This window comes from Terrapene carolina, unplaced genomic scaffold (genome assembly GCF_002925995.2).
Source record: "Terrapene carolina triunguis isolate 2854851 unplaced genomic scaffold, T_m_triunguis-2.0 Scaffold93, whole genome shotgun sequence".
Classification (NCBI taxonomy): domain Eukaryota; kingdom Metazoa; phylum Chordata; order Testudines; family Emydidae; genus Terrapene; species Terrapene triunguis.
In genome coordinates, this window is record NW_020664444.1 from 21,365,931 (window position 1) to 21,390,772 (window position 24,842).

Sequence of the window (24,842 nt, forward strand, 5' to 3'; positions counted from 1 at the left end):
CTGCAGACAGCCTGAAACAATAGCTTCAAGGGGTGTGAACTTTTTCATTTATCTTAACTCTTTAACTTGATGCCCTCCTCAGGAGGGGCATACCTAGGGCTCCAGATCGCCTTAATTCCTCCCTTGCTGTGGGTGGCTCTGTTTACTCTTTTATCCCTCTCCCCAGGAGGGAAGCTGTGAGGTGCCTCCTACCTGTAATTATTCAAAAACCCAAACCCAAGGTTTCATCTTTCAAACAATCATGCCCTTTGGGACCTGTCTCCTGCACGTCAGGGATCGCCACACTGCAAGGGGACTGGAAGGGTCTCAGCTCCCCCGCTCCCTGAGGAAGGCTTGAGGGACTGAATCTCTTCCCTCTCCTCTCCTGTATGGACTGGGGATGGGGGTGCGGCTCCTCCCCTTCTTTCTGCTCGCACGTGAACACGGCTAGGGCTTTGCGGAGTTACGTCTGCCTCCTCCTGCCCCTCTAAGAAGCAGGCTGGGGGAGTTACACCCTTGGGGCCCGGGAGGACACACGCCCCACGGTGCGGGAGAGCTAGGCCGCTCCTCCCCCCCCCCCCCCCCGCGAGAGGCTCCCTCCCCTCTAGCGTTTGCATCCTGCAGGTGGCGCTAGTGCAGCGGCTTGGCGCCCGTCGCTAGCGCAAGGAGCCTTCGCCTGGCGTTTGGGTTGAAGGCAGACGTTTCACTGCTGCTAATGCGCATGCTCTGCTCTTCTGGGGCGTGCGAGCGCAACGGCTGCTGGTCTGTCAGCCCAGCCGGTCATGGCGGCGCCGCTGGAGCACGAGAACCAGGTTTTCCTGGATCTCTTCCACCAAGACGGGCTGGTGATCTGCGCCCGCGGCCTGGGCATCGACCGCATCCTGCTGCGCTTCCTCCGCCTCTACTGCGAGCCGGCCAGCCTGGTGCTAGTGCTCAACACCAGCCCGGCCGAGGAGGTGAGGGGCGGCTGTCCGGGGCGTGGGGAGAGTCACTGCCTACGAGGCTCCTTTGGGCGGGAGAACACTCCCTCAGCTCTCCCCGACCTGCCCCCAACCACCTCTCACTGGGGTGGGAACCTTTCCTCCCGCCAGGGGGAGTGGGATATGATCGTGCTGACACACAGATACGCGCTCCTGTCCCCAAAATCACTCCCACGGCGAGTGGGATGCAATTTAAATCCCTCCCTCACAAACACACCTACCTGCCCCAAATCCCCCTTTAAGGGATTGGGGTGCGATTTCTCCCCCCAAACCTACCCCCGTGATTCCTCGTATTCAGAGTGCCTTCTCCTTCCTCAGGAGTTTCAGGTGGTGGCCACTTTCCAGAGCGGGTATGTCAATCATCTTGGTACCTAGAACTAGTTGTGATGGGGAGGGGGAGTTGCCTTGAGGAGTTGGTGCTGAACCAATGCCTCAGCAACATGGCAGGAGATACGGTGCTGCTGAAGTTGCCGATACACTTAGATCTTGATCAGTGGTTATTAAAGATTGTGTTTCATTGATGGAGATGTATGTTGAACGGAATTGGGCAAATACTGAACACAAGTACTAGTGAACAGTCAATCAAATAAAAACTTTATTTGCTTTACTGTTAGCAACCTGACCTATTAACTACCCGTAAACATTTGTATAAGCAAATACTTGCTATTAATTAGTTACTACATTTCACTACACAGTTCGATTTCCGTGTAGAATAAAGTGACCCTTTTGTTTAGTCCAGTAGTTTTCAACCTGTGGTTCACGAACCCCTGCTGGTCTGCAGACTATGTTTAAGATTTCCAAAGGTGTCCACACCTCCATTCAAAATGTTTTAGGGGTCTGCAAACGAAAAAAGCCTAAACCAGTGGTTTTCAATCTATGGGTACGTCTACATTTACCTCCGGGTCCGACGGCAGGCAATCGATGTTCTGGGATCGATTTATTGCGTCTTGTCTAGACGCGATAAATCGATCCCGGATCGATCCCGGAAGTGCTCGCCGTCGACGCCGGTACTCCAGCTCAGCGAGTGGAGTACGCGGCATCGACGGGGGAGCCTTCCTGCCGCGTCTGGACCCACGGTAAGTTCGGACTAAGGTACTTCGAATTCAGCTAGGTTATTAACGTAGCTGAATTTGCGTACCTTAGTCCGAAGTGGGGGGATAGTGTGGACCAGGCCTATGTCTATACTACAGACCTTACAGCGGGACAGCTGTACCTTTGTAAGGTCTCCCATGTAGGTATGCTTTGCTGGCAGGAAAGAGCACTCCTGCCAGCATAATTAAACCATCCCAACGAGCAGCGTTAGCTGTGTCCGCAGGAGAGCCTCTCCTGCCAACATAGTGCTGTCCACAGCAGCTCTTTTGCCATTGAAACTTATGTTGATCAGGGGTATGGTTTTTTCACACCCCTGACTGACAAAAGTGGTAGTGTAGACAAAGGCTGAGTCTATATGTGTCTATTTTTAAGAGTTTTAAGATCCTTTAGGATGAAGGGCCCCAGACAAATGTAATATCATAATACGTAACCACAGAAAAACATGATTATGATCTTATTTATATAGGGCTTTTCATCCTAAGGATCCTAACACTCTTTTAAAAACAGATACATAGACTACACACATGGGTCACTTTATTCTCTGCTGAAATGCAGCTATGTGGTGAAATATATTCTTTGTATTGTGATAGTAGCCCTACTCATGGATCAGGACCCCATTGTGCTTATCACTGTACAAACAGAACAGAAAGACCGTCAGTCTTTCACCCTTCTATTTAGCTAAGTTACTTTTAAAAATAAGACTTAAGGTCTTAAGTCATTTGGATGCTTTTGAAAATGTTACCCATAATACTTGACCAGAAAAATATCTGTTGCATCTAGCTATGTAGGTAATCATGGCTACTACTTTGTAGATTTTTGATGGCAGTCCCCAAAAAATCAACAAAGAATATAGAAATCTATAATTTTTTGCATCTGTTTAATCAAAGCATTTACCCTGGTGAAATACTGTGTTCTAATCATGTGTTTGGTGTAGGAGTATTTTATTGATCAGCTGAGGTCAGATGGAGTTGTTCATCTTCCTCGGCGTGTTACCAATGAAATTACAAGCAACTGTAGATATGAAGTTTACACACAAGGTGGTGTCCTCTTCGCAACAAGTCGAATTCTTGTGGTGGATTTCCTGACAGATAGAATTCCTTCAGATCTTATAACTGGTAAGAGTTTAGTGAAAGCAAGCTAAGAATTTTCTATTTATACTCCTTTTACTTCACTTATACACACAGGGATTAGTTCTGCAACCCTTACTTATGGGTAGTCCAATTGATGGATGTAAGGGCTGAAGAATTAGGCCTTTGTGAAAGTTGCAGTAACAATGCCTGTGTTAAAGGCAATGTGAAAAGCTTGTGGCCTTTTATTCTGCTTTATATGAATTAGATTTGAAAACTGTTGTGTGGTTTTTCTAGTTGTTTTATTAATATTAGAATTTTAGATCTTGTCTAGCCTAGAAGACACACTAGTGATTGTAGAGCTAGTACAATAATTGCACAAGACCCCCAAAATTGAAAATTGGAAGAGGAAGGAATTTTTAGCCAGAAAATAAAATTCTGGATTTTGTTAATGCTTAAACATAATTGATAAATGCACACTTTGGAGAAAGTGAATCTTTGTTACAGATCCAATATTCCATCCCTTCAATAAATGTGTGAGAGCTCCCACTATGTTAGAACCTTTAAGAGGTCCTACAGCAAAACCGGGGTAGATGAGTCTTGACATTCTTGATATTTCTAGTTCGAAGAACAAATAAGAACCTCCCAACTCCCATCTTTTAGGCCTCTGTACAAAAGAAATAACAAAAAAGGCATAAACCTATTTTTAAAAAATCCTTTGCAGGTCATTTATAACTTCGTCTTTTCTTTTGATGCTATTACCACTAGATGTCAGTGTGACCATAGCTATTATAGTTTCATTTCCTGCTATACACATTGGTTGGAATATTAGAAATGGTATTGGATATAAAGGAAAGGATGGAATAATTCTAGAAAAAAATGTATGTGAAGTTCTCATTCCTTTTTAAATGTATCTAATATCTCTAGGCATGCAAACAATGTATCCATTTCTTTTATGAAAAAAAATCTCACATTTTACAATCTAAGCATAGATTATAAGGCCAGAAGGGACAGTTGAGATCTAGTCTGAACTCCTGCATAACACAAGCCAGAGGACTTACCTGAATTTAATTCCTGTTTCAAGTCCGATAGCTATGGCTGAACTAGAGAAAGTCTTTTAGAGAAAACGTCCAATTGGGATTTTAAAACTTCTGGTGACAGAGAATCCAGCAAAACCCTTGAAAATATGTTCTAATGGTTAATTGCTCTCTGTTAAAAAATTGCTCTTCATTTCTAATCTGGACCTGTCCAGCTTTAACCTCCAGCTATTGAATCTTGTTATACCTTTGTCTGCTAGACTGAAGAAACCTCTGTGATAGATATTATGAATACATGAGCTATTCAAAGACTATTGTATCAAGTGTATACATCAGGGTTTCTCAAACTTCTTTGCACCACGACGACTCCCCCCCCCCCCCGACAATAATGTTACTACATGACCCCAGGGAGGTAGGGGGGTTGGCACCCAAGCCCTGCCACCCTGGGTGAGGGGAAAGGGTGCTGCAACCTGAGCCCCATTACCCTGGGTGGGGATGAAGCTTGGGCTTCAGCTTCAGCCCTGGGTCCCAGCAAGTCTAATGCTGGCCCTGGCAACCCCATTAAAATGAGGTCTGTGAGGGTTTACGCCCCTCGTTTCAGGGTAACACGGCCTAGTGGCCAGAGTCCATAGGATTGCCCCTAGTTACAGGGCAGCACGGCCTAGTGGCCAGAGTCCATAGGATTGCCCCTAGTTACAGGGCAGCACGGCCCAATGGCCAGAGTCTATAGGATCGCCCCTGGCTGCGGGGCAGAGCGGCCCAATGGCCAGAGTCTATAGAACCGCCCCTGGTTGCAGGCGGCCCCAACAACGGCCCCAACAACGATGTAGGACCTTGCCACTGGCTCAGCGGGGGGGTCCCACCGAAACACGCTGAGGCTTACCGGGGACAAGGTACCAGTCCAACACACACACACACACACACACACACGCCCCCCCGAGTCGCTTCCTACCGGCTCCTCCTGCAGCAGGGTTTCGTGCTGACCAGGAGACGCTTCAGTTCCCCGCAACTGCGAGGGTGGTGTCTGGTCCTACATGATTCCATATTTGCAGCATGTGATAGAAGATTTAAATTCCTATTGCTGTTTAATTGGCAAAACATTAAAAGAATAAAACATTCTTGTGGAAAAATAGACACAATATTTTAACTTTTTCTTCCATTAGTGTAACTTGAAAACCTCTTCTTCTGCCAGGCATTTTGGTATACAAAGCACACAGAATCATTGAGTCTTGTCAGGAAGCATTTATCTTGCGACTCTTTCGCCAGAAGAACAAGAAAGGGTTCATCAAAGCTTTTACAGACAATGCCATTGCCTTTAATACCGGCTTTTGTCATGTGGAAAGAGTGATGAGAAATCTCTTTGTACGGAAACTTTATCTTTGGCCAAGGTAAGATGCCTTGCTACTTCACAATGTATTTTTATTAACTGAGTATTATTTTTTGGATTGTGGTAGTTTTTCTTAGGTTTATGTCTTCAACATCCAGCTTTAAATCAAAAGCTAAGACCTTCTTTTAAATGCATATAGCGTCTGAAGAATATCTGCATTTGACTTATGGAAACTAAGGCACAGAGTTTGATGTGCTTTAGGTCTCATAATGAGTCAGAGCAAAGCCTGGAACAGGATGGAAATCTCTTGTCTTACTCCAGGTGAGACAATGAACATTGAAAATGCAGAGAACATTTTTTTGCATTGGATAGGAAAGTCATCTGATGTATCCCACTTTACTGTTTCTTTAGCCCACTCTGTCAAGTGGTCCATTCACCTTTTCCTCCTGTGGTCTGTCACATGCCTCTCTAAGCAGTAACTTCAGAAGCTTTTGTTTTAGTTGTAGAAGGGAGCAGAAGTGGGCTTAATTGGGGCAGGAAAGGGTGAACAGGGGCTGGGCACAATGCTCTTTTGCTTCTAAATCATGAAATCCCCTCTACAAGTTGGAGGTTCAGTGGGTCAGGAAGATGTGCACTTAAGTTTGGAGGGGGCAGACAAAATGAGCAACTGCTCCTTATGCCGTACTCCATTATCAACATTAATTGCCTTGTATGTACTGGGGTATAAAATAGCCGAGAGGAGCATTATAAAGGGGTCCTGATACTTGTATGGAGGGCTGGGGGTCTACAGGATTTATTGGTAGATTCTTGGGCTACACAGGATTTAGACCCTATTCTTCTGCCTGCTATATGGGATTTTTCCTTTCCACTGGACTGCAGGATTTGGCCCATCCATGGTTATTCTGTGGAATACAATACAACCCCCTTTATCTGACCCACCCTTAACCATCTCTCCGTATTTACCAAACAACCAGGACTAGGGCCAGAAGCGGGTGATCTCTCCTGTGGCCCATAGATGGTGCTGCAGCATTGCATTTTCCCATTCTCCAGTTTATCTGGAGTTTTGATGATCTGATCTGGCCCCAGTCCCAATTAGACCAGATAAATGGGATTCTAGTATATAATATTGTAATTCTCCATCTTCTTATGTGTATGAGCTTTGTTATTCTATTGATACTTGACAAGGACTAATACAGGTGTGATCAAAGCATAGTTTATTGAGGCTGATTGTACACACTGGCAACTACCCTCACTTCTATAGAACACAGTGCACTTTTCAGTTAGCTTGGTGGTTTAACTTACACTGATTCTATACCTCATTTTATGTGACTGTATTAAATAATTGTGGCAATAAGCCTGTAAGGATTCTGTACTGCTCATATAAATCTTCATAAGCTATTTTCTCCCTAGGTTTCATATAGCAGTGAATTCATTTTTAGAGAAACACAAACCTGAAGTGGTGGAAATACATGTATCCATGACCCCTGCCATGCTCACTATCCAAACCTCTATACTGGACATCCTGAATGTGTGTCTGAGAGAACTCAAATGCTATAACCCAGCTCTTGAAGTAGAAGACTTATCATTAGAAAATGCTATTGGAAAACCTTTTGACAAGGTAAATTTTGTTTTTGTTGCTATGATGTAACTGTAAAGAATGCAGGTAATTTTACTAGTTAGCATTCTCTACAATAATGTACTGTTATAATTCCGAAAAATAACTAGAAGCAATTTAAAACCTCACCTTCAGCATGCTCCTTGCCACTGTAAATTGAGAATTGTAGTAATCTGTAGTGTTGATTGTGTGTAGTTGCCATTGTAAAATTAGATTGTAATCTCAGGGACCATCTTTTTGGTCTATGTTTGTATAGTACCTAGCACAGTGGGGTCCTGCTCCATAACTAGGGCTATGGTAACACAATTAATAATAATAATGGGGCAATTTTTAACATTTTAAAGACTAAATTATTTCTATGTAGCTTAGCTACTTAGTCTTTATTATGTTTAATTCCTTATTTTTTGTAGTTAGCTATATCGAATGGGAAAATAAGATTTATAATTACCATCTGTTACTGTGTACTAATGTATGCAGTGTTGTAGTTGGGTTGGTCCCAGGATATTAGAGAGAAAAGGGGGAAGAAGAGCTCAAAAGCTTGTCTTTCTCACCAACAGAATTTGGTCCAATAAAATATATTATCTTACCCACTGTGTCATAATAGCATTTTAAAGATTTAAGATGGCTGTACAGTTTCTGCTCAGAATATATCCTTAATATTAAAGAAGAGATAATACGGTATACAGTACTTCTTTCTTGACAGCATGCTCATGTTCTTATTAGTAGGATCTCTTCCTATGCATGGAAAGCAGCATATACCCTGGTGTATTTGTTTTGTATCGAGTTGCTATATGTCATTAAGAATGTTTTATATTGCCATTGGTAGTAAAGCTGCAACTTGGTTGATGTACTTTTGCAGAGGACAGCCACACACTTCAACATTCACTTTGTGACACAGTTTACTTACATTCATTATCTCTGCTTTTATGTTAACATGAGGCTTTCTGGCTTTTTGTAGAAAATGTTTTTGTTTTATAAAAATACCAAAATTGCCCATCTCTAGGGTACTCGTCTATTCTGAGAATAAGATGATATTATGGTGCTTTCTGCTTTCACTGAATAAAGTGTACTGAATACTAAGGCCACAGGGCAGTTCAAGTGAAATTAGATAGGTATGTTTGTCTCTTTCCTTCTCCCAGCAGTTGTGTTTGAAGTAAAAATCTACACTTAATGCGGTAGAGGATGCAGATATCTGTTAATTGTTCAGCTGTGTTTTATATAAAATTGCATATATTTCACTAAATTTCCAAGATACTCATTTACTTATTGTAAATATTATAACTATTAAATATGTTTTTATTTGGGTACTTTTGGCAAAGTAACTATAATGTGTTTTGTTATAAAACTTCTGTACACTTGTAATGATACCTGTACTTGGACACTATGGGCCTGATACAATGCCTATAAAATCATAGACTTGTAGGACTGAAAGGGACCTTGAGAGGTCTTCTAGTCCAGTCCCGTGCACTCAAGGCAGCATTAAGAATTATCTAGATCATCCCTGACAGCTCTTTGTCTAACTTGCTCTTAAAAATCTCCAATAATGGAGATTTCACAACCTCCCTCGGCAGTTTATTCCAGTGCTTAATCACGCTGACAGTTAGCAAGTTTTTCCTAATGTCCAACCTAAACTTCTCTTGCTGCAATATAAGCCCATTGCTTCTTGTCCCGTCCTCAGGGGTTAAAGAGAACAATTTTTTCTCCCTCCTCTTCCTTGTAACAACCTTTTATGTACTTGAAAACTTTTATCATGTTCTTCCCTCAGTCTTCTCTTCCTCAGACCAAACAAACCCAATCTTTTCAATCTTCCTTTATAAGTCATGTTTTCTAGACCTTTAATCATTTTTGTTGCTCTTCTCTAGACTGTCTCTCAAATTTGTCCACATATTTCCTGAAATGTGGCACCCAGAACTGGACACACTACTCCAAGTAAGGCCTTATCAGCTTGGAGTAGAGCAGAATTACTTCTTGTCTTGCTTACAACACTCCTGCTGATACAACACAGAATGATGTTTGCTTTTTTGGCAACAGGGTTAGTGTTGACTTATATTTAACTTGTGATCCACTATGACCCGAAGATCCCTTTCCAGAGTACTCCTTCCTACGCAGTCATTTCCTATTTTGTATGTGTGCAACTGATTGTTCCTTCCCAAGTGGAGTACTTTGCATTTTTCCTTATTGAATTTCATCTTATTTACTTCATACCATTTCTCCAGATCATTTTGAATTGTAATCCTACCCTCCAAAGCACTTCCAACCCCTCCCAACTTGATGTCGTCTGCAAACTTTATAGGTGTACTTTATGCGATTATCTAAATCATTGATGAAGATATTGAATGGAACTGATCTCTGCGGGACCCCACTGGATATGCCTTTCCAGCTTGATTGTGAACCACTGATAACTACTCTCTAGGAATGGTTTTCCAACCAGTTATGCACCCATTTTATACTATCTTCATCTTGGTTGTATTTCCCTAATTTGTTTACGAGAAGGTCATGCGAGACCGTATCAAAAGCCTTACTAAAGACAAGATATACCACATCTACCTCTTCCCCTCTATCCACAAGGCTTGTTACCCTGTCAAAGAAAGCTGTTAGTGTGGGTTTGACATGATTTCTTCTTGACAAATCCATGCTGACTGTTACTTATCACCTTATTATCTTCTAGGTGTCTGCAGATTGCTGCTTAAATATTTGCTCCATTATCTTTCCGGGTCCTGAAGTTAAGCTGACTGGTCTGTATTTCCTTGGGTTGTCCTTATTCCCCTTTTTATAGATTGGCACTATATTTGCCCTTTTCCAGTCCTCTGGAAACTCACCCATCTTCCATGACTTTTTGAAGATAATCGCTAATGGCTCAGATTTCCTCAGTCAGCTCCTTGAGTATTCTAGGATATATTTCATCAGGCCATGGTGACTTGAAAACATGTAACTTGTCTGAGTAATTTTAAACTTGTTCTTTCCCTATTTTAGCCTCTGATCCTACCTCATTTTCACTGGCATTCATTAAGTTAGATGCCCAATTGCTACTAAACTTTTTGGTGGAAACAGAAACAAAAAGTCATTTAGCACTTCTGCCATTTCCACATTTTCTGTTGTTGTTCCCCCTCCCCCCTTGAATAACGAGTCTGCCTTGTCCTTGATCTTCCTCTTGCTTCTAATGTATTTATTGAATGTTTTCTTGTTACCGTTTATGTCTCTAGCTAGTTTAATCTCAATGAAAGTCAGTGGAAACATTCAGTGGACATTGATTCAGGCCCTAAATCTATTACAAAGAAAAGGGGCTGATGTGTAGAGCCCGTGTGGTTTTTTGCAGATATGAAATAACACAAAATAAAACAAAGATTTAAAACAAAATAAAATGAAAAATTTGCCCTGCAGTGGCAACTCCTGTCCTGCAGGACTGAGCACAGCTCCCCGCTCCAGGAATTGTGACCTGGTATGCGTGTCCACAGCACCACTGGGGTTTGGCCTGTCCACCCTTCTATCATCATGACAGAAGGGCAGTCAGGCCAAATTTGAGTGAGTGGTACTGCTACCCCGTATTACAGGTAACAAAACCTGGAGCAGGATGCCAGGCCCAGCCCCATAACACAGGTTCCACTGTTCCAGGGTGAGTGGGGGATAGGCTTGCTCTGCATCCACCCTCTCAAGGGCCTTTCACACCACAGAGGCAGGAATCAACACACATACACCCAGGGTCTCCTCTCCTCCCTCCTGGGGCAGGAACCAAACACACCCCCAGGCCCTCCCACCCCCCCAGGGGGCTGGAGCCATACCTCCTCCCCATGGGAGAGAGGGAAGAATGAACAATAAATTCCTGAAAAATAAAACAAAATAATATTTTAAAAAGTTTCATGAGGCTCTACTGATGCATTCCAGCATAGATTGCTGCAGTTTGTGTTTGCAACACTTAACTTTCCAATTTATATTTCTAGACAATTCGTCACTATTTAGATCCTCTTTGGCACCAACTTGGAGCTAAGACGAAATCTTTGGTTCAGGATTTGAAGATATTACGTACTTTGCTACAATATCTAACTCAGTATGATTGTGTCACTTTTCTTAACCTTGTGGAGTCATTGAGAGCAACTGAAAAAGCATTTGGTCAGAATTCAGGTATGAGGTGAATAACATCCTAGAAGTTAATACATGAGTGAAACCTTGATTGATTGATTTATTTTTGAATAATCAAAAACCCGTACTAGCCATACTAAAGTTTCTAATTAAGCTTATGTACTTAGCCATAAGGACGGAGGTTTTATTGACAGTTAATGCTTTCACCCTCCCACTTAACTGCTGTTACTTAATGTATAAAATATATCAGAAACTTGCATTTTTGTATCTTGCAAAGACAGTAATTATATAACAAGCATGTAGCGCAACTGTTTCAGATGGAAGATTTGGGGCTTTCTTTTTTTGAGGGGGTTGAAGTGGGCATGTTGCAAATGTCTAATTGACTATTAATATTGTCTTCCTCCACCTTTTAGGGTGGCTATTTCTTGATTCGAGTACTTCAATGTTTGTAAAAGCTCGAGCGAGAGTTTATCGCATTTCAGATGACAAAATAAGTAAGAAAAGCAAAGTATCTGAAAAAATGGATATAAAAGAGGAAAAAGGTATTGTGAGCATTTCTAATGCTGACTTCTTTGTGAACCAAAAACTCAAATTCAATGAATTTGTCTTTATTCTGAAGTATGTTTACTAAAAGATCCCTTCAAAAATCTTCTTCAGCCAAGTTACTTCATCTCTAAATGTCAGAGTCCCATCTATAAAAGGGGGATAGTTGTGCTTTAGCCACTTTTTAAAGTATTTTGTGATCTACTTCTGGAAAGCCTTATATAGGTGTTAGGTAACATTAGTAGTTTGTAAGGAGGTCTAGGGGCAAAGCACACGCTGACTACCTAGAAGCATGAATTTACTCCATGCAGGACTATCTGCTGTTGCTAATTATAAATCCAAAATATAAATCAAAAGTTCTTAGTCTGGTACACTTAAAAAGATAGGTTCATAACTTCAGAAAGAAGGCATGAATTCACTGGTTTGTTAGTTCAGTTTACAAAACTATGCTGTTTCTAATGTTCTGTACATTTGTATTACAGTATCTCCTAGATACCCCAACTGAGATCAGGACCCTGTTGTGCTAGGTGCTGTACTAACACATTGAGATATAGTCCTAGCTCCAGAGAGCTTACAATAGACAAGACAAGACAAAGAATGGGAGGGGAAGCAAAGGCACAGAGAGGTAAAGTGACTTGCCCAGGTTGCACAGCAGGTCACTGGTGGAGGTCCTGTAGAATTGTTCTTGAGCCACTGAAATGTTTAGTTTAATATTAGTCTGATGTTATTTTCATTTTATATAAATGTGTGTATAGTCACAGTTATAAAAGCAATCTTATAATTAAGAGTTTTTAAATTAAACAAATAAAATATGAATGTTTATCTTTGCTTCAAAATAGCATTCGTCCCTATCTATAAATAGGTTTATATGATAGCTGTACCACCCCCCAGCATAACAAGTTGCAAATGTGGGCTCTTGTTGAATTTGCCAAGAGGCATTACATTATCAGCATCTAACCCATTATTTTGAAGCTCTTAGGAGTATGTTGACTGTGAAAGCTGCTATATTAAATTAATTCTCCTTTATTGTATTTCAGAACTGAAAAGGGAACTGGTCTTAGAAAGCAACCCAAAGTGGGAGGCCTTAAGAGAAGTATTGAAAGAAATTGAATCTGAGAACAATAACAGTGAGGATCTTGGCGGACCAGGTGAGAGAGTACTAAATGTTTCTCATTTGGTTAATCTTTTTTTTAAGAGAACAGAACTGCAATTATGTTTCTGAAATATATCTTACCAAAGGACTAGATGTGTAATATTTATGAATTTGAGAGAGAAGTTCTGTGTAAAATAAAAAGGTCTGAGCTTTTGAAAGCACTGTAAATTTATGAGCTTGAAATGTGCCTTTGAACACATTCACACATGAAAGTCCATAACTTAAAATCAGTGTTGCAACCAACATTTTGTGTTGACTACTCCTTTATGATTGGCATGTAGGCATCCTAGCCCTCTCCTACTCTATCCCCTGGTGCCATGATTGCCACCATCTTATCTTTTCACTGTCCATTTTCTTATTCTCATTTCATTTCTGATATGCCTCTTTTTCCCATGCCCCTCTAGCCCCGGTGGCTTCCCCCAATCTTTCCTTTCTCCTGCCTTGTTTGACCTGGTAGGGACGCTCTCTGCTCCCTGTCAGGCCCTCTTCCACTCTTTTTTGCCACACAGTACTTTAAGGAGCAACCCTATGCAGTATCACCTGGAGGAGGCTGAGAATGCACACAGGGACTCTAACTTGTGGAAATACCTACAAGTTGGGAGCATGCCTGCCTTAAAAAAGTATCTCTTACGCCAACCAAACATAATTATGGTAGTCAAGTGGATAAAACAGTACAGACTATTAAAATTTTTACCGCAACTGTCTTCTCCTTCCACCACCACCACCTTCACTCATCTCTTATGGTTTCTGATTAGAGACATCTGTGAAGTGAAACAGGTTAGGAGCCTATATTCCTAATCAATTAGATTCTAGAGGTAGCACCAGTGCAGATGTGTCTACTGTAAGAGTGTTTTGCCAGGATAGGAATGCTGATATATATATATCAGCAAATTGGTCCTAGTGTGGATACTGCTAAACCAGCAAAGCAGTGGTTTGTAACGATATAGTATAATCTCCTGCACAAGTGGAAAAAAGCTATACTGGCAAAAGCACAGTTTTGCTGGTTAATTGCCTCTATGCTACGACATAGCTGTGCAAGCAAAAGTTTGGTTAGGGCTCACACCTCTTTGAGCCCCTGAATGACAGTTATATTGATAGAAGTCTGTCGTGTAGACATATCCTAAGTGACTTAGCAGCACAAGGTCCATTGAGTTTTAATGGAACTTGTGCTCCTAAATCATGTGCTTTTATAAATCCCACCCATAATCTACCTAGATTAAGATATTTCCTGGACAGGCAGACTCTTTGTTTAGACCCCTCTAGTAGTTTGTATATAGTGAAATATCAATGAAGGGATCGAATAGGTGTGTAGTCTCTGCAAACTTAATTAAGTCTCTTGCATACAAGCATATCTATATTTTAAAGAGGGTACAGGTAATAAAACTGGTCCCGACAAAGGCTCCTGAGGTGAAAACATTCCTCTCCTTTTCATTGCTAAGTGTGAGGTAGAGGATATATGATTAAGCCATATGTGGAAAATAACTTTTCCCAGACAAAGCACTTAATTAACCTGTATTTAAGGATTAAAGACTCTAACTTCATCCCAAAAATCCTTGAGAATAGCTTTCTCAATAAAAAATATAAAAAGAGACGAACATTACCCTGGAAGTTCAACGTTAACCTTCCACTTTATCCTCAAAAAATCCAGACCCAAACATTCAAGTGATGCCAATTCTCAGTTAAGGTCACCCAAGCACCCTTAACTCTGCCCCCATTGTACCACCATGAAAACAACTAGAATCTTTGAAATAACTATATTTGTCTATTGTTACATGGTCACGTCAATTACCATGACAATTAGTATACCTTATTTGTAAGCTTGTAGTGGTTGTACATACTCCAGCCTTCTGAAGAGGAAGTCCTACAGCACTTTTAAACACTTGACAAGTAGAGCTCCCCCTCAATAAATCCTCCAAAGCCATAGGAGCTACACAAGAGTGTGACTTACTTGCACTTCCTAGGAGTGTAGCTTCCTTTCCAGGTTTGGGGAGACACCATGATCTTGCTCTAAGTTTAAAATCTGGTGGAGTTGAGCTACAACTCATTCCATCTTGTGAAGCTTGGACCATTGTGAGAGTGCGGCACCTTACTTGGCACCCCTCTACCCTCTGAGTGCTGTAGATGCTGGATTGTGGGGGTGGCGCATAGTTGCTCCTGACTAGCTCCTTTACTGTCTCACCTCTTTGTCGAGTTATTCTTCCCCTAAACTGTACCAAATTCTATTGGGAGGCAATGAGGGGGCACAAGTGCTCTTTTCTCCCCTCCCCTGGTGGTCTTATGGTAGCATCAGCTGGCCCCACCCCCTGCTGAGGTCGGAGTCCACCTGAAGCAGCTTGTGGGGAAGCTTCAGTCTGCAAAAAGAGAGTCGGGGACTCCAAACGACAATAGCATTATGTGCTTTTGTGTGTTCTGGGCTCATTAATGCAGATGGAAATGGTTGAAAATTAGAACAGTTTCAGTTAATGTGTTGTTTTTCATTTCATTCCATGGTGGGGAAAAAAAAAAAGTTACACTATATGCTACATCTGTCTCATTTCAATTGGTCAGAAGAAAAACATTTCTGATTCTGACAGTTTAGGAGTAAAGAACAATGAACTTTCATTGACTTTCTGTGATTTGATTTTTGTTCAGTTCAAAACAAAATATCATGCAACTTAGACTGTCCCCAAAATTCCAGAGCGACTACTAGTAAAAAGTGTAAAAGACATTTGGCAAGTGTACTTCTGAGATCATTTTAAAACAATTTATATCTCTGCCCAAGAGGATTCTTGTAATTGGATATAAAAAAGTGCAGTGTAACAAATTATAAATATAATATTATTTCTTGACTGCAGGGCAAGTGCTTATTTGTGCCAGTGATGACCGAACTTGTGCACAACTGAGAGAGTATGTTATTGCTGGAGCAGAGGCACTTTTAATGAGGCTCTATAACAAAACTTTTGGGAAGGATGAAAGAGCTGGAGAAGCATGGATTAAGGATAGAAAAGCTGTCAAGTCCAAAGGAAATGCCAGATCGGACAAAGGACCTCAAGCCAAAAAAGCCAAAGTAGAGGCCTCCTCAAAACAAAACAAAATCATGAAGAAACAAGACTTGACTCTAACCCAAATGATGGGAAAAACAGAGGAGGAAAACGTAGGAGAGGAGATGGAGGGCTATAAGGAATTAAGCAGCAGCGAAGAAATCAGTATAGAGGAATCCAAACCTGAAGATTTCCATCTAAACTTAGCATCAGATGCTTATTATGGTATCTTCAAAACCCCCCTAACTATTATTCATCCATTGCAGGGTTGTAGTGACCCCTATGCTCTCACTCGGGTATTGCATGAAGTGGAACCAAGATATGTAGTGCTATATGATGCAGAACTAACTTTTGTTCGGCAGCTGGAAATCTACAAGGCAAGCAGGCCTGGGAAGCCCTTGAGGCAAGTTGACTTGGTAATAACAGAATGCAGTTGCTCTAATTTTAGCTCTTTAAAAAATTAAAACCAAAAACAAAATGTTCATTGTTGAGGTCTTTTGGAAGTGAACCCAGAAAATCAATTAATGGCTTTATTTAGTTTTCCTCTATCTAATTCCTAATCTGTCTCTTTTTCAGTTTAAAAATTGAAAAACATGTAGACTGTAATTTACCGTTCTTAAAAAAAAATTATATATATATAATTTTATTTCTCCAGTGGATGTCAAACCCCCTTAACAATTTATCAATACACCAGTAATCAATTACATATATTGTACCCTGCTTTAGAGACCTCCCATTTAATCTTGTAGATATTCTTCTTGGGTGGTGTAGGGGAGGTTTAGTACTAGGTATGTATGAAACATTTCATGTTGGCTGTACATCTAAATTCTCTCTGCTTCCCGACCAAGCTCCTCTGTTTTCATATTTGTATGCTCCTTCTGAGAGTTTATTCTTTACACTCATCCTGAAGCCTAACCCTGCTGTTGGACAGATTATTCAGAAACATATTGTTAGGGCAGGTACAGGAAAACAAGATTAGGAAATTAGGATCATTCTGCTTCAAGTTTTCTAATGTTAATGACACTTCAAATATGTCATCAAGAAAACAACACTTGGATATATCTTGAACATGGGGGGAGAGATGGTGGAAATAGCTTCATGTAAGTTGTTCACTCTGGATAAATTGATAAAATACAAATCTTGCATTTATTGCAGCATAAAGGATACAAACTTAAATGCAAAAATATCAGGAAATGCAAAAGTTAAAATTGAACACAGTGCTAACTCTCTGCCCCCTTGAGCTAGTGCAATAGTCTTGACTTACATGACTGCTTGACTTCTCACATGCAAGGTTAGGCTATGATTTACTGAAAGTTAATCTATAATAAGGTAGGGTGTGATTTTTAAAGAGGATTTACTTTTTCTGATTAACTCCATAACACTCTTATTCTAGAGTGAGAGTGGCGTATTCAAAATTAGCTTAATCCACTTCCAAATTAATCACTAATAGTTAATCAGAAATAGCTATTCCAGAATTCCCAATGTAGACAAGCCCTTAGATTCACAGGTATTCTATGTATAGCAGTGCATGAGAATCATTAAATGTACATTACATACTAGAGATGAAGTACAGTAGCACAGTCACTAGCATTATATACTGGCATGTATAAGGGATTACAATGAAATTACAACATTAATTTCTATAAATACATTGCTATCAATGTGGTGTCATTAATTTGATTTAGGATAAATATTCTGTGTAATTGATTATAATTATATACGTACCTGGAAAAAACACTTATCAGCTATGTAAAAATTCAGTTTTCACCTTGTATTTGTAAAGCTAGCAGTATAGCTTGTAATTTTCAAATCAGTATACAAGTATAAATATGTGTACACCTTGCAGTTGAAAGAACAGTTTTATAGAGAAAGTAATCTATATCTAATACTGAGTTAAGGTCCAACTGGGGAGGGTGGGGTTAAAAGTGTACCTAAAATTGCAGCAATCACAAGATATTTTAAATGTGTAGCTGCTGGGCCATTAGTTGATGTATCTTATTTTTAATTATCCAATTTATTGCACCTGTTTGTGGAGTTGCATGCAGTCAAATAATGTCAACCCCAATCCTTCAGGAGAGGGCAGGAAAGCCAGATGCAGTAAATATCACATGGGCGAAAGAACCAATAGCTTTTCCCACACATTGTTGGAAGAGGTGCAGAAGAATATCAACTGACATAATTGTCTGACATTTTGATACAGCAAAAATTGAACACGGTTCTGCTGAAGACATTTGTTGATAGTTTTATTAATATTTCAAACTAATTACAGGTATCCCAGTAGAATCCATATGAGTTGTTTATGTGCATGTTTATAGAATAGAAACTTAACTTGTCCACATGTGTATGTTTATGCAAAATACATGATGGCTGTGGTGAATGTGATACTTACCTGCAAAAGGGGACCCGATGATTCCCTTTACAGAGAAGTTATACTAAATCTCAGTTGTTGTTTTTCTCATAACTTATGTTCTTTCATAGTGCTTTCTTTAAAGTATTCCCACCTCTTCATTTATTTTATAAAAATCATTCTGAGAAGACTGGATGTAACTGCAAGGAAGACGTGACCTCTCAGTTTTTATTTCCTCCTTGCTTTTTGTAAAAGGACTAGCTTGTCTTGTAAACTAGCTCTGAGTAGGGAACTGTCTCATCCACTCCAGTTGCATTCCAGAGTTTAACACTTATCCTTCTTTTGGAAAAATGGGAGTAGTTTGGATAGAAGAACTCTAACAGATTAATTTTGATCAGTTTAACTTTAGTAGAAGTGTAAATAATGGAGTCTATTTTTAGTCAAATATTTATTTTTCAAGCACTTAAAGCTGCTTATCTCAAATACTGATGTTCATGTTGGTTTCAGGATAAAATTGTGTGTTTTGTGACCTGAAGTATATTGTTTCCTGACCTACAGGGTTTATTTCCTTATATATGGAGGTTCGACAGAAGAACAGCGCTATCTCACTGTGCTGAGAAAAGAAAAAGAAGCTTTTGAAAAACTCATTCGGTAATTTAAAGTGGGCTTGCTAGCTTTCTAGTACATCAACTGTTTCATGGTTGTTGTTTTTTAATGTCCACTTCTTAAATATAGTTTTTTTCTTATTTATGTAAAATGTCTGTGTAAGCTTCCAATTTTACTAGTTTTTCAACATTAATCAGAGAGTCTTCCACAGTCCTCTTCTGAAACATCTGTTTGCCCCAAAAGTCAGAAATTTGACAGGCCCAAGCAGCCTTTTGGATGATATTCACAGCTGTATACCAATATTGTATGGGAAACTAGCTTAAATTTTGTTCTTGGTTTCCAGAATAGTAAGTTTTGCAAGATACCGAGCAACTTGTGTGGGTTTTAATGGCTTTATATAGTAGTTTCATGGGAGGGAGAGAACATTAAATTTTGGGATGGTACCACAGAGTTCAATGTTTGTGCTGACATTTAGGGCTAGATTATGCTAATGTCATGTGTTTAGTCCCTTATTTCAGGAGGAATCCCACACAAATCAGATGAGGCTCCTCACAGAGTAAAGTATATGATGAATAAGGATAGCAGAATCTGGTCCTTAATGATCTGAAAGATAAAATAAATTGTAATTCTGATCAGATTTGCAGGCAATATACTAAACTATGTGAGTTCTTTGTTGCTGTTTAGCCAGATAGAAAATGTTTTGTAGTATTTGTCATACTTTTATCCTTGAAAACCCAGGCCTAAATAGCTATGAAATATAATGCAAGTAATTCCAAATGCTTCTATTCCTCTGGTAATAATTCTTTAGAGAGAAGGCCAGCATGGTTATCCCTGAGGAAAGAGAAGGCAGAGATGAAACAAACTTGGATCTCGTAAGAGATTCTACTTCTGCAACTGTTTCTACTGACACACGCAAAGCAGGTGAGTTTTAGCAATTCCTGGAGCTACTTGTAGGGCTTTGGGTTATATAATGAGAAGTGTTTGACAGAAATATCTAGCATATTATTATTTCAGAAATCTGTCGTGCATGCTCTTAATGGTCTAGCAGTAACACGTTGGCATTTGAGTTCAGATCTCTGTCCTCAGAGTCTAGGAAGTGCTACAGAATCAGTGCACCCTGCCCTTTAGAGGTGAAAATGGAGCACCTTGGATCACTGTAGAAATGTCATGTAGTAAATCTAACCATCTTTGCGGCTGAGTATTGTAGAGAGTCACATCCTACCCTCCTGGATTAGAGGGAAGATGTCATGGCTTGCAGTGTATTGGTTTAATGTTTCAAATTGATTGATAAGAGCTCAATCATTCACCTGTTAAAGTAATAGTAAAACTCCAATTGATTTCAATGGGCAAAAGAACTTGTCCCTTCTCTCTCATTGTGAGATTTTAAGGCAGAAAGAGAATGGGGGTGACAGCAATATCTTTCCACAAGAGCAAGATGCAACTGTTTTATATAAGTCAAGGTATAGAGGAGAGTGAACACAAAGAAGTCTAGGGGTGGACTCCTCAGGGCAAGGCTACATGTGCTGCAGTAAGAGGGAAAGTGGCTGGCTTTTTTTTTTTTTTTTTAAGCAGTAGGAAGAAGGTTAGGGTACTAATCAAAGGCTCAAATTTATAAAAGACATGCAGGAGTTAACTATCTAAAAGATCAGCTAATAAGGATAAAAAAGGAACAAGTTAGAATACGATTAAAGTGTAACCAAATTCTTGCTTATAGTCATCTTGTGTCATATCCTTTCTCTGAACATCTGTGTGAATGTGTTATCTACTTAGACCACATGCATTTCAGGGCAAGAATCTGTCTTATTTTGTGCTTAGCACACCTTTGGGTGCAATTTAAAAGGATTTTGTACAGAGCCTGACATAATGCTCCAAGATACCTGTCAGAGCATTTAAAAATACATAGGGCAAAAATCAGCTCTGTTGGCAGTGGGTGCAATTCCCATGATCTTCATTGGGAGCTGAAATCACTTGCTCTGGGACTAAATTTGGTCCAATTTGCATGCAAAGCCAGGTCTGTGGCTTAAATGTCCTGCACTGCCTTATAAAAAAAATCTCTCTTTTGACTGAAAGTCTAGTTGCCTGGGCCAGTAATGTTTGGAACTGCTGCAGAAGCGGTGCTATAAGCTTTGGAAGGTGGCAGGAAGCAGTGCTGTGCAGCACACACTACCAACTCCTCTGACTCATAAAGTAGCTGTATTAACTGACTCTGTAAGGAGGCCTGTTTATTTCTTCTCAGCCAGAGTGAATGATGCCTGCTGTGTGAAGACTTAAGAAGGGGGAGAGTTTAAAGTGATGCTGTCCTTTTAAAGCAGAAAAGTTGGGCCATCAGGGCCTTCTGTTCCTTTGATAGATGTGCAAAATTCCCATTGACTTATAGAGTGAGTAGGTTTCATTTGCAAACTGAACACACAATATACTACTTAGAATGTAGAAAGATAAACATATATTGGAAAACTAATATGAATATCCAAAAACTTGGTAGAAAGGACTGTTCTTATGGTAAACAGAATTCAGCCAATACCTAACAAATGTGCAAATACAGCCAACTGACAGCTCTGTTGATGGAAGATTAAGGTTTAGTTTTCAACCTCAAAAGCAAATGTATTCATTAATTTTGGGTGTTCCACAAATAGTTTCTTCAAAGGAGAGAAGAAGCCAGTGAAGGGATTCAAATAAGGGGGAAATATTGTCAGAGTGGTTGCAAAAGGAAGGAGATTTTTGCTGCAGTGTTTTGGATACAAAGCAGAGAAGAGATACATAATACATCCTCAATATGTGTCTCTTCTAAGATTTCTATCCAAAACACTGCAGAAAAAAAATCATCTTTTTTTGCTGCCACTCTGACAATGTTTGTCCTTATTTCAGTCTCTTCACAGTTTTTTCTCTCCTTTCCTTAGAAATTCAAACTCCTTGTTCTCATCTTTGCCCCTGCCATCATCTTCACAGCTCTGCCCCTGCCTACATCTTGGCTCTCATTTCCTTCAGCATTCCTCTCTTGCCATATGCTCTACCTAATCTGTTCTCCATTATGCTCCATTTGTCTCCTCCCACTTTCAGTTTAATACTGACCACCCTCCACCCACACCTGGAACTTTAGTTTGTGTGACAAACTACATTGCTTTTATATTTTAAATCCCTCCTTAAAACTTGCTACTTTCACTTAGCTTTCCATCACTTATATCTTTCCCAGTCCCATCTATACCAGCTCTTGAGCCAAACTTGTTTATATTCAAGGGTGGAATCTTGTCCTCCTGCAAATATGTAAAGGCCCAGATACATCAATAATATGATAAACTATCCCATTTGGGTGGCGGACGGTTGGGAGTAAATATGAACAGCTTCATACCAAATTGTCAATGTTCCTTGCTTTTTAGAGTTTAAGGTAAGCATAATTTTCTTTGAGTACAACTTTTTTTGCCTACATTTGCCCAATGTGTTTAAATAGATTTTTGTCTACAGATGGATTAAAATTCTCATGATCAGCCAGTTGAATCATAATTACTCAATAGCCATTTACTATAGTTTAAATTCCTCTCACAAGGCTCACAGATCTTGCAAAGCCTTCTTAGTACATTCTTATATATGCTCAATACAGCTGCATTTTAAAACTTTGTCTAGTAGGTGCAAGCTAGTTTGTTTGTTTTTTAATTAGTGATAGGCTGATTCAATGGTATAGTAAATCCCATACTAAGGATCTCTGGGGTGAAGGGGTGGTATCCATCCATTATGAAAGCAATGAAAATATCCTTAAGGTGTTTTTTCAATTTGAGGTTTTAAAAAAAAAAAACCCAACACTCTGAATGTGATGTTAGTGCCCTAATATTCAAACTATACTACATATTGGGTTATAGGATTTTTCTAATTCGTTAATTAAATGACAAACCCTGAACATTGAGATTTTATAAAAGTATTTGCAGAATTTTAAATGTGTGGTCTTATGCAAAATACAGCAGTCACTCATATGAAAGAGATTCACTATAAACTGTTTATTCATTAGGTGGACAGGAACAGAAGAGCGTTCAACAAACTATAATAGTGGATATGCGAGAATTTCGCAGTGAGCTTCCATCTCTGATTCATCGTCGTGGCATTGACATTGAACCTGTTACTTTGGAAGTTGGAGATTACATTCTCACCCCTGATATCTGCATAGAGCGGAAGAGTATCAGCGATTTGATCGGTTCCTTAAATAATGGGAGGCTCTATTCCCAATGCATTTCTATGTCTCGTTATTATAAGCGACCAATTCTTCTGATTGAATTCGACCCTAGCAAATCTTTCTCTCTCACTTCACGAGGCTCTCTACATCAAGAGATTTCCAGTAACGATATTACTTCTAAACTCACCCTTCTTACTCTTCATTTCCCAAGGTTACGTATTCTATGGTGTCCGTCTCCCCATGCCACTGCTGAGTTGTTTGAGGAGTTGAAAAAGAACAGGCCACAGCCTGATGCAGCAATAGCAATGGCCATTACAGCAGATTCTGAAATCGTTCCTGAGTCAGACAAGTATAATCCTGGCCCACAGGACTTCTTATTAAAAATACCAGGTGTAAATGCCAAAAATTGCCGTGTCTTAATGAACCACGTTAAGAGCATTTCAGAGCTGGTAACTCTGTCACAGGACAAACTCTCGGAAATTCTGGGCAATGCTGTCAATGCTAAGCAGCTTTATGACTTCATTCACATATCCTATGCAGAGGCCATTTCTCAAGCGAAAACCAAAAGATGATTAATTAGGCCATATTGATGTGCCTTAGATAGTACTTTGGTAAAGTTTATTAGATATTAATTTTCTCTTGGTATAGACAGTTGTGTCCTGTTAATGTCATTCCACCATATTTCAACATTCCCGAGGTCTTTATTGTTGAAAACAAGTTTTGTGTACAAAAGACAAGTTGTCTTTAAACAGCATTAATTAGTGCATCATTTTATTCTTCCTAGTGTCTTTGCCATCTCTGGAGTAGTTCAGCTTTAAATGAAGGGTGTCCTAGGACCTACCAAAATCAGGTGCTAAAGGATGAAGAAGAATCTCTTAAAATAAGAGAAACTGGCTATAGACATGTACACTGTCTTGTATAAGTGAAGATGTGTTAAATTTCAGATTGGTGGAATACGGGTGCCATTTTGCATAATATGTTGCTTTTGCCCTTAATATCCATAAACCACCCTTTCTGTCAACATGATATCTAAATTACAGCTCTTCCATTGACAGTGGGGCAGCTGTTAAAATGCTCATAATTCTGTGCCTCTGTTTAAAGAAAAATAACTGTGGATGACTCATTAACTTGACAATCCTCTTTCCTATCAGAAGTGTCTGTTTTGGTCAGAAATATGACTACATAAAAGTGGCACCCTCTTGGGTTTGTTGGTCTTTCTGTTGTATGAAAGGATTTTTTTCTAGCATATAAAATTATTGTTCAAAAGTGAAGTTTTCTTGAAAAGTGAACAGTTTTTAAAACCTGAAATCTATTAAATGTTTTAATACTTTGCACTTGAGTGCCTTGAATGGAAGATATATACATAGATTCAGTGCTGCTACTTCTTTTCACCTGAGAGCTGACTTTTAGCATTTTTAGGTAGCACAGAATAGGAGTAGAAATCTAATTTCTCTGCAATAATTTCTGTCACTTGTTATAAAAGAGGTATGCTTTGTGCAGAACTTTGAAAGGACAGTTGCCTCTCAGAGCCTGCTTTTGCCCATGGGGATAAATGCAGCTTCCAGTCACTAAGCATTAATGCATTAACACTTGACATTTACAAAGTCTTGACTATGTACCAGTTAAGAGTAATACATATTTTAGCAATTCACTGATTTGAAACCTGCATGTACTACAGTACAGAAAAAAATATATATTTGCTGTATTTGAGTTTGACATTTTTAGCCTCATGATTTTTACTGTGCACTGTCTTTTAGTGTTTACTGTACATACATAAGTATTTAAATTACCTGTGAATTTGTCATTAAATTATCATTCAGGGACTCATCTAAGTGTACTA

General features: G+C 39.7%; 1 protein-coding gene across 1 annotated transcript; it reads left to right on the top strand.

The window, feature by feature from the left end:
- Positions 1-753: 753 nt before the first annotated feature.
- Positions 754-24,025, top strand: ERCC4 (ERCC excision repair 4, endonuclease catalytic subunit). Its single transcript, XM_024194198.3, has 11 exons — positions 754-935; positions 2,986-3,166; positions 5,348-5,543; positions 6,893-7,100; positions 11,036-11,216; positions 11,588-11,716; positions 12,755-12,865; positions 15,705-16,293; positions 18,796-18,888; positions 19,652-19,764; positions 22,841-24,025. Exons 1-11 carry the CDS (start codon positions 762-764, stop codon positions 23,572-23,574), a joined length of 2,709 nt encoding a protein of 902 aa, XP_024049966.1. The 5' UTR covers positions 754-761; the 3' UTR covers positions 23,575-24,025.
- The last annotated feature ends 817 nt before the right edge of the window (positions 24,026-24,842 follow it).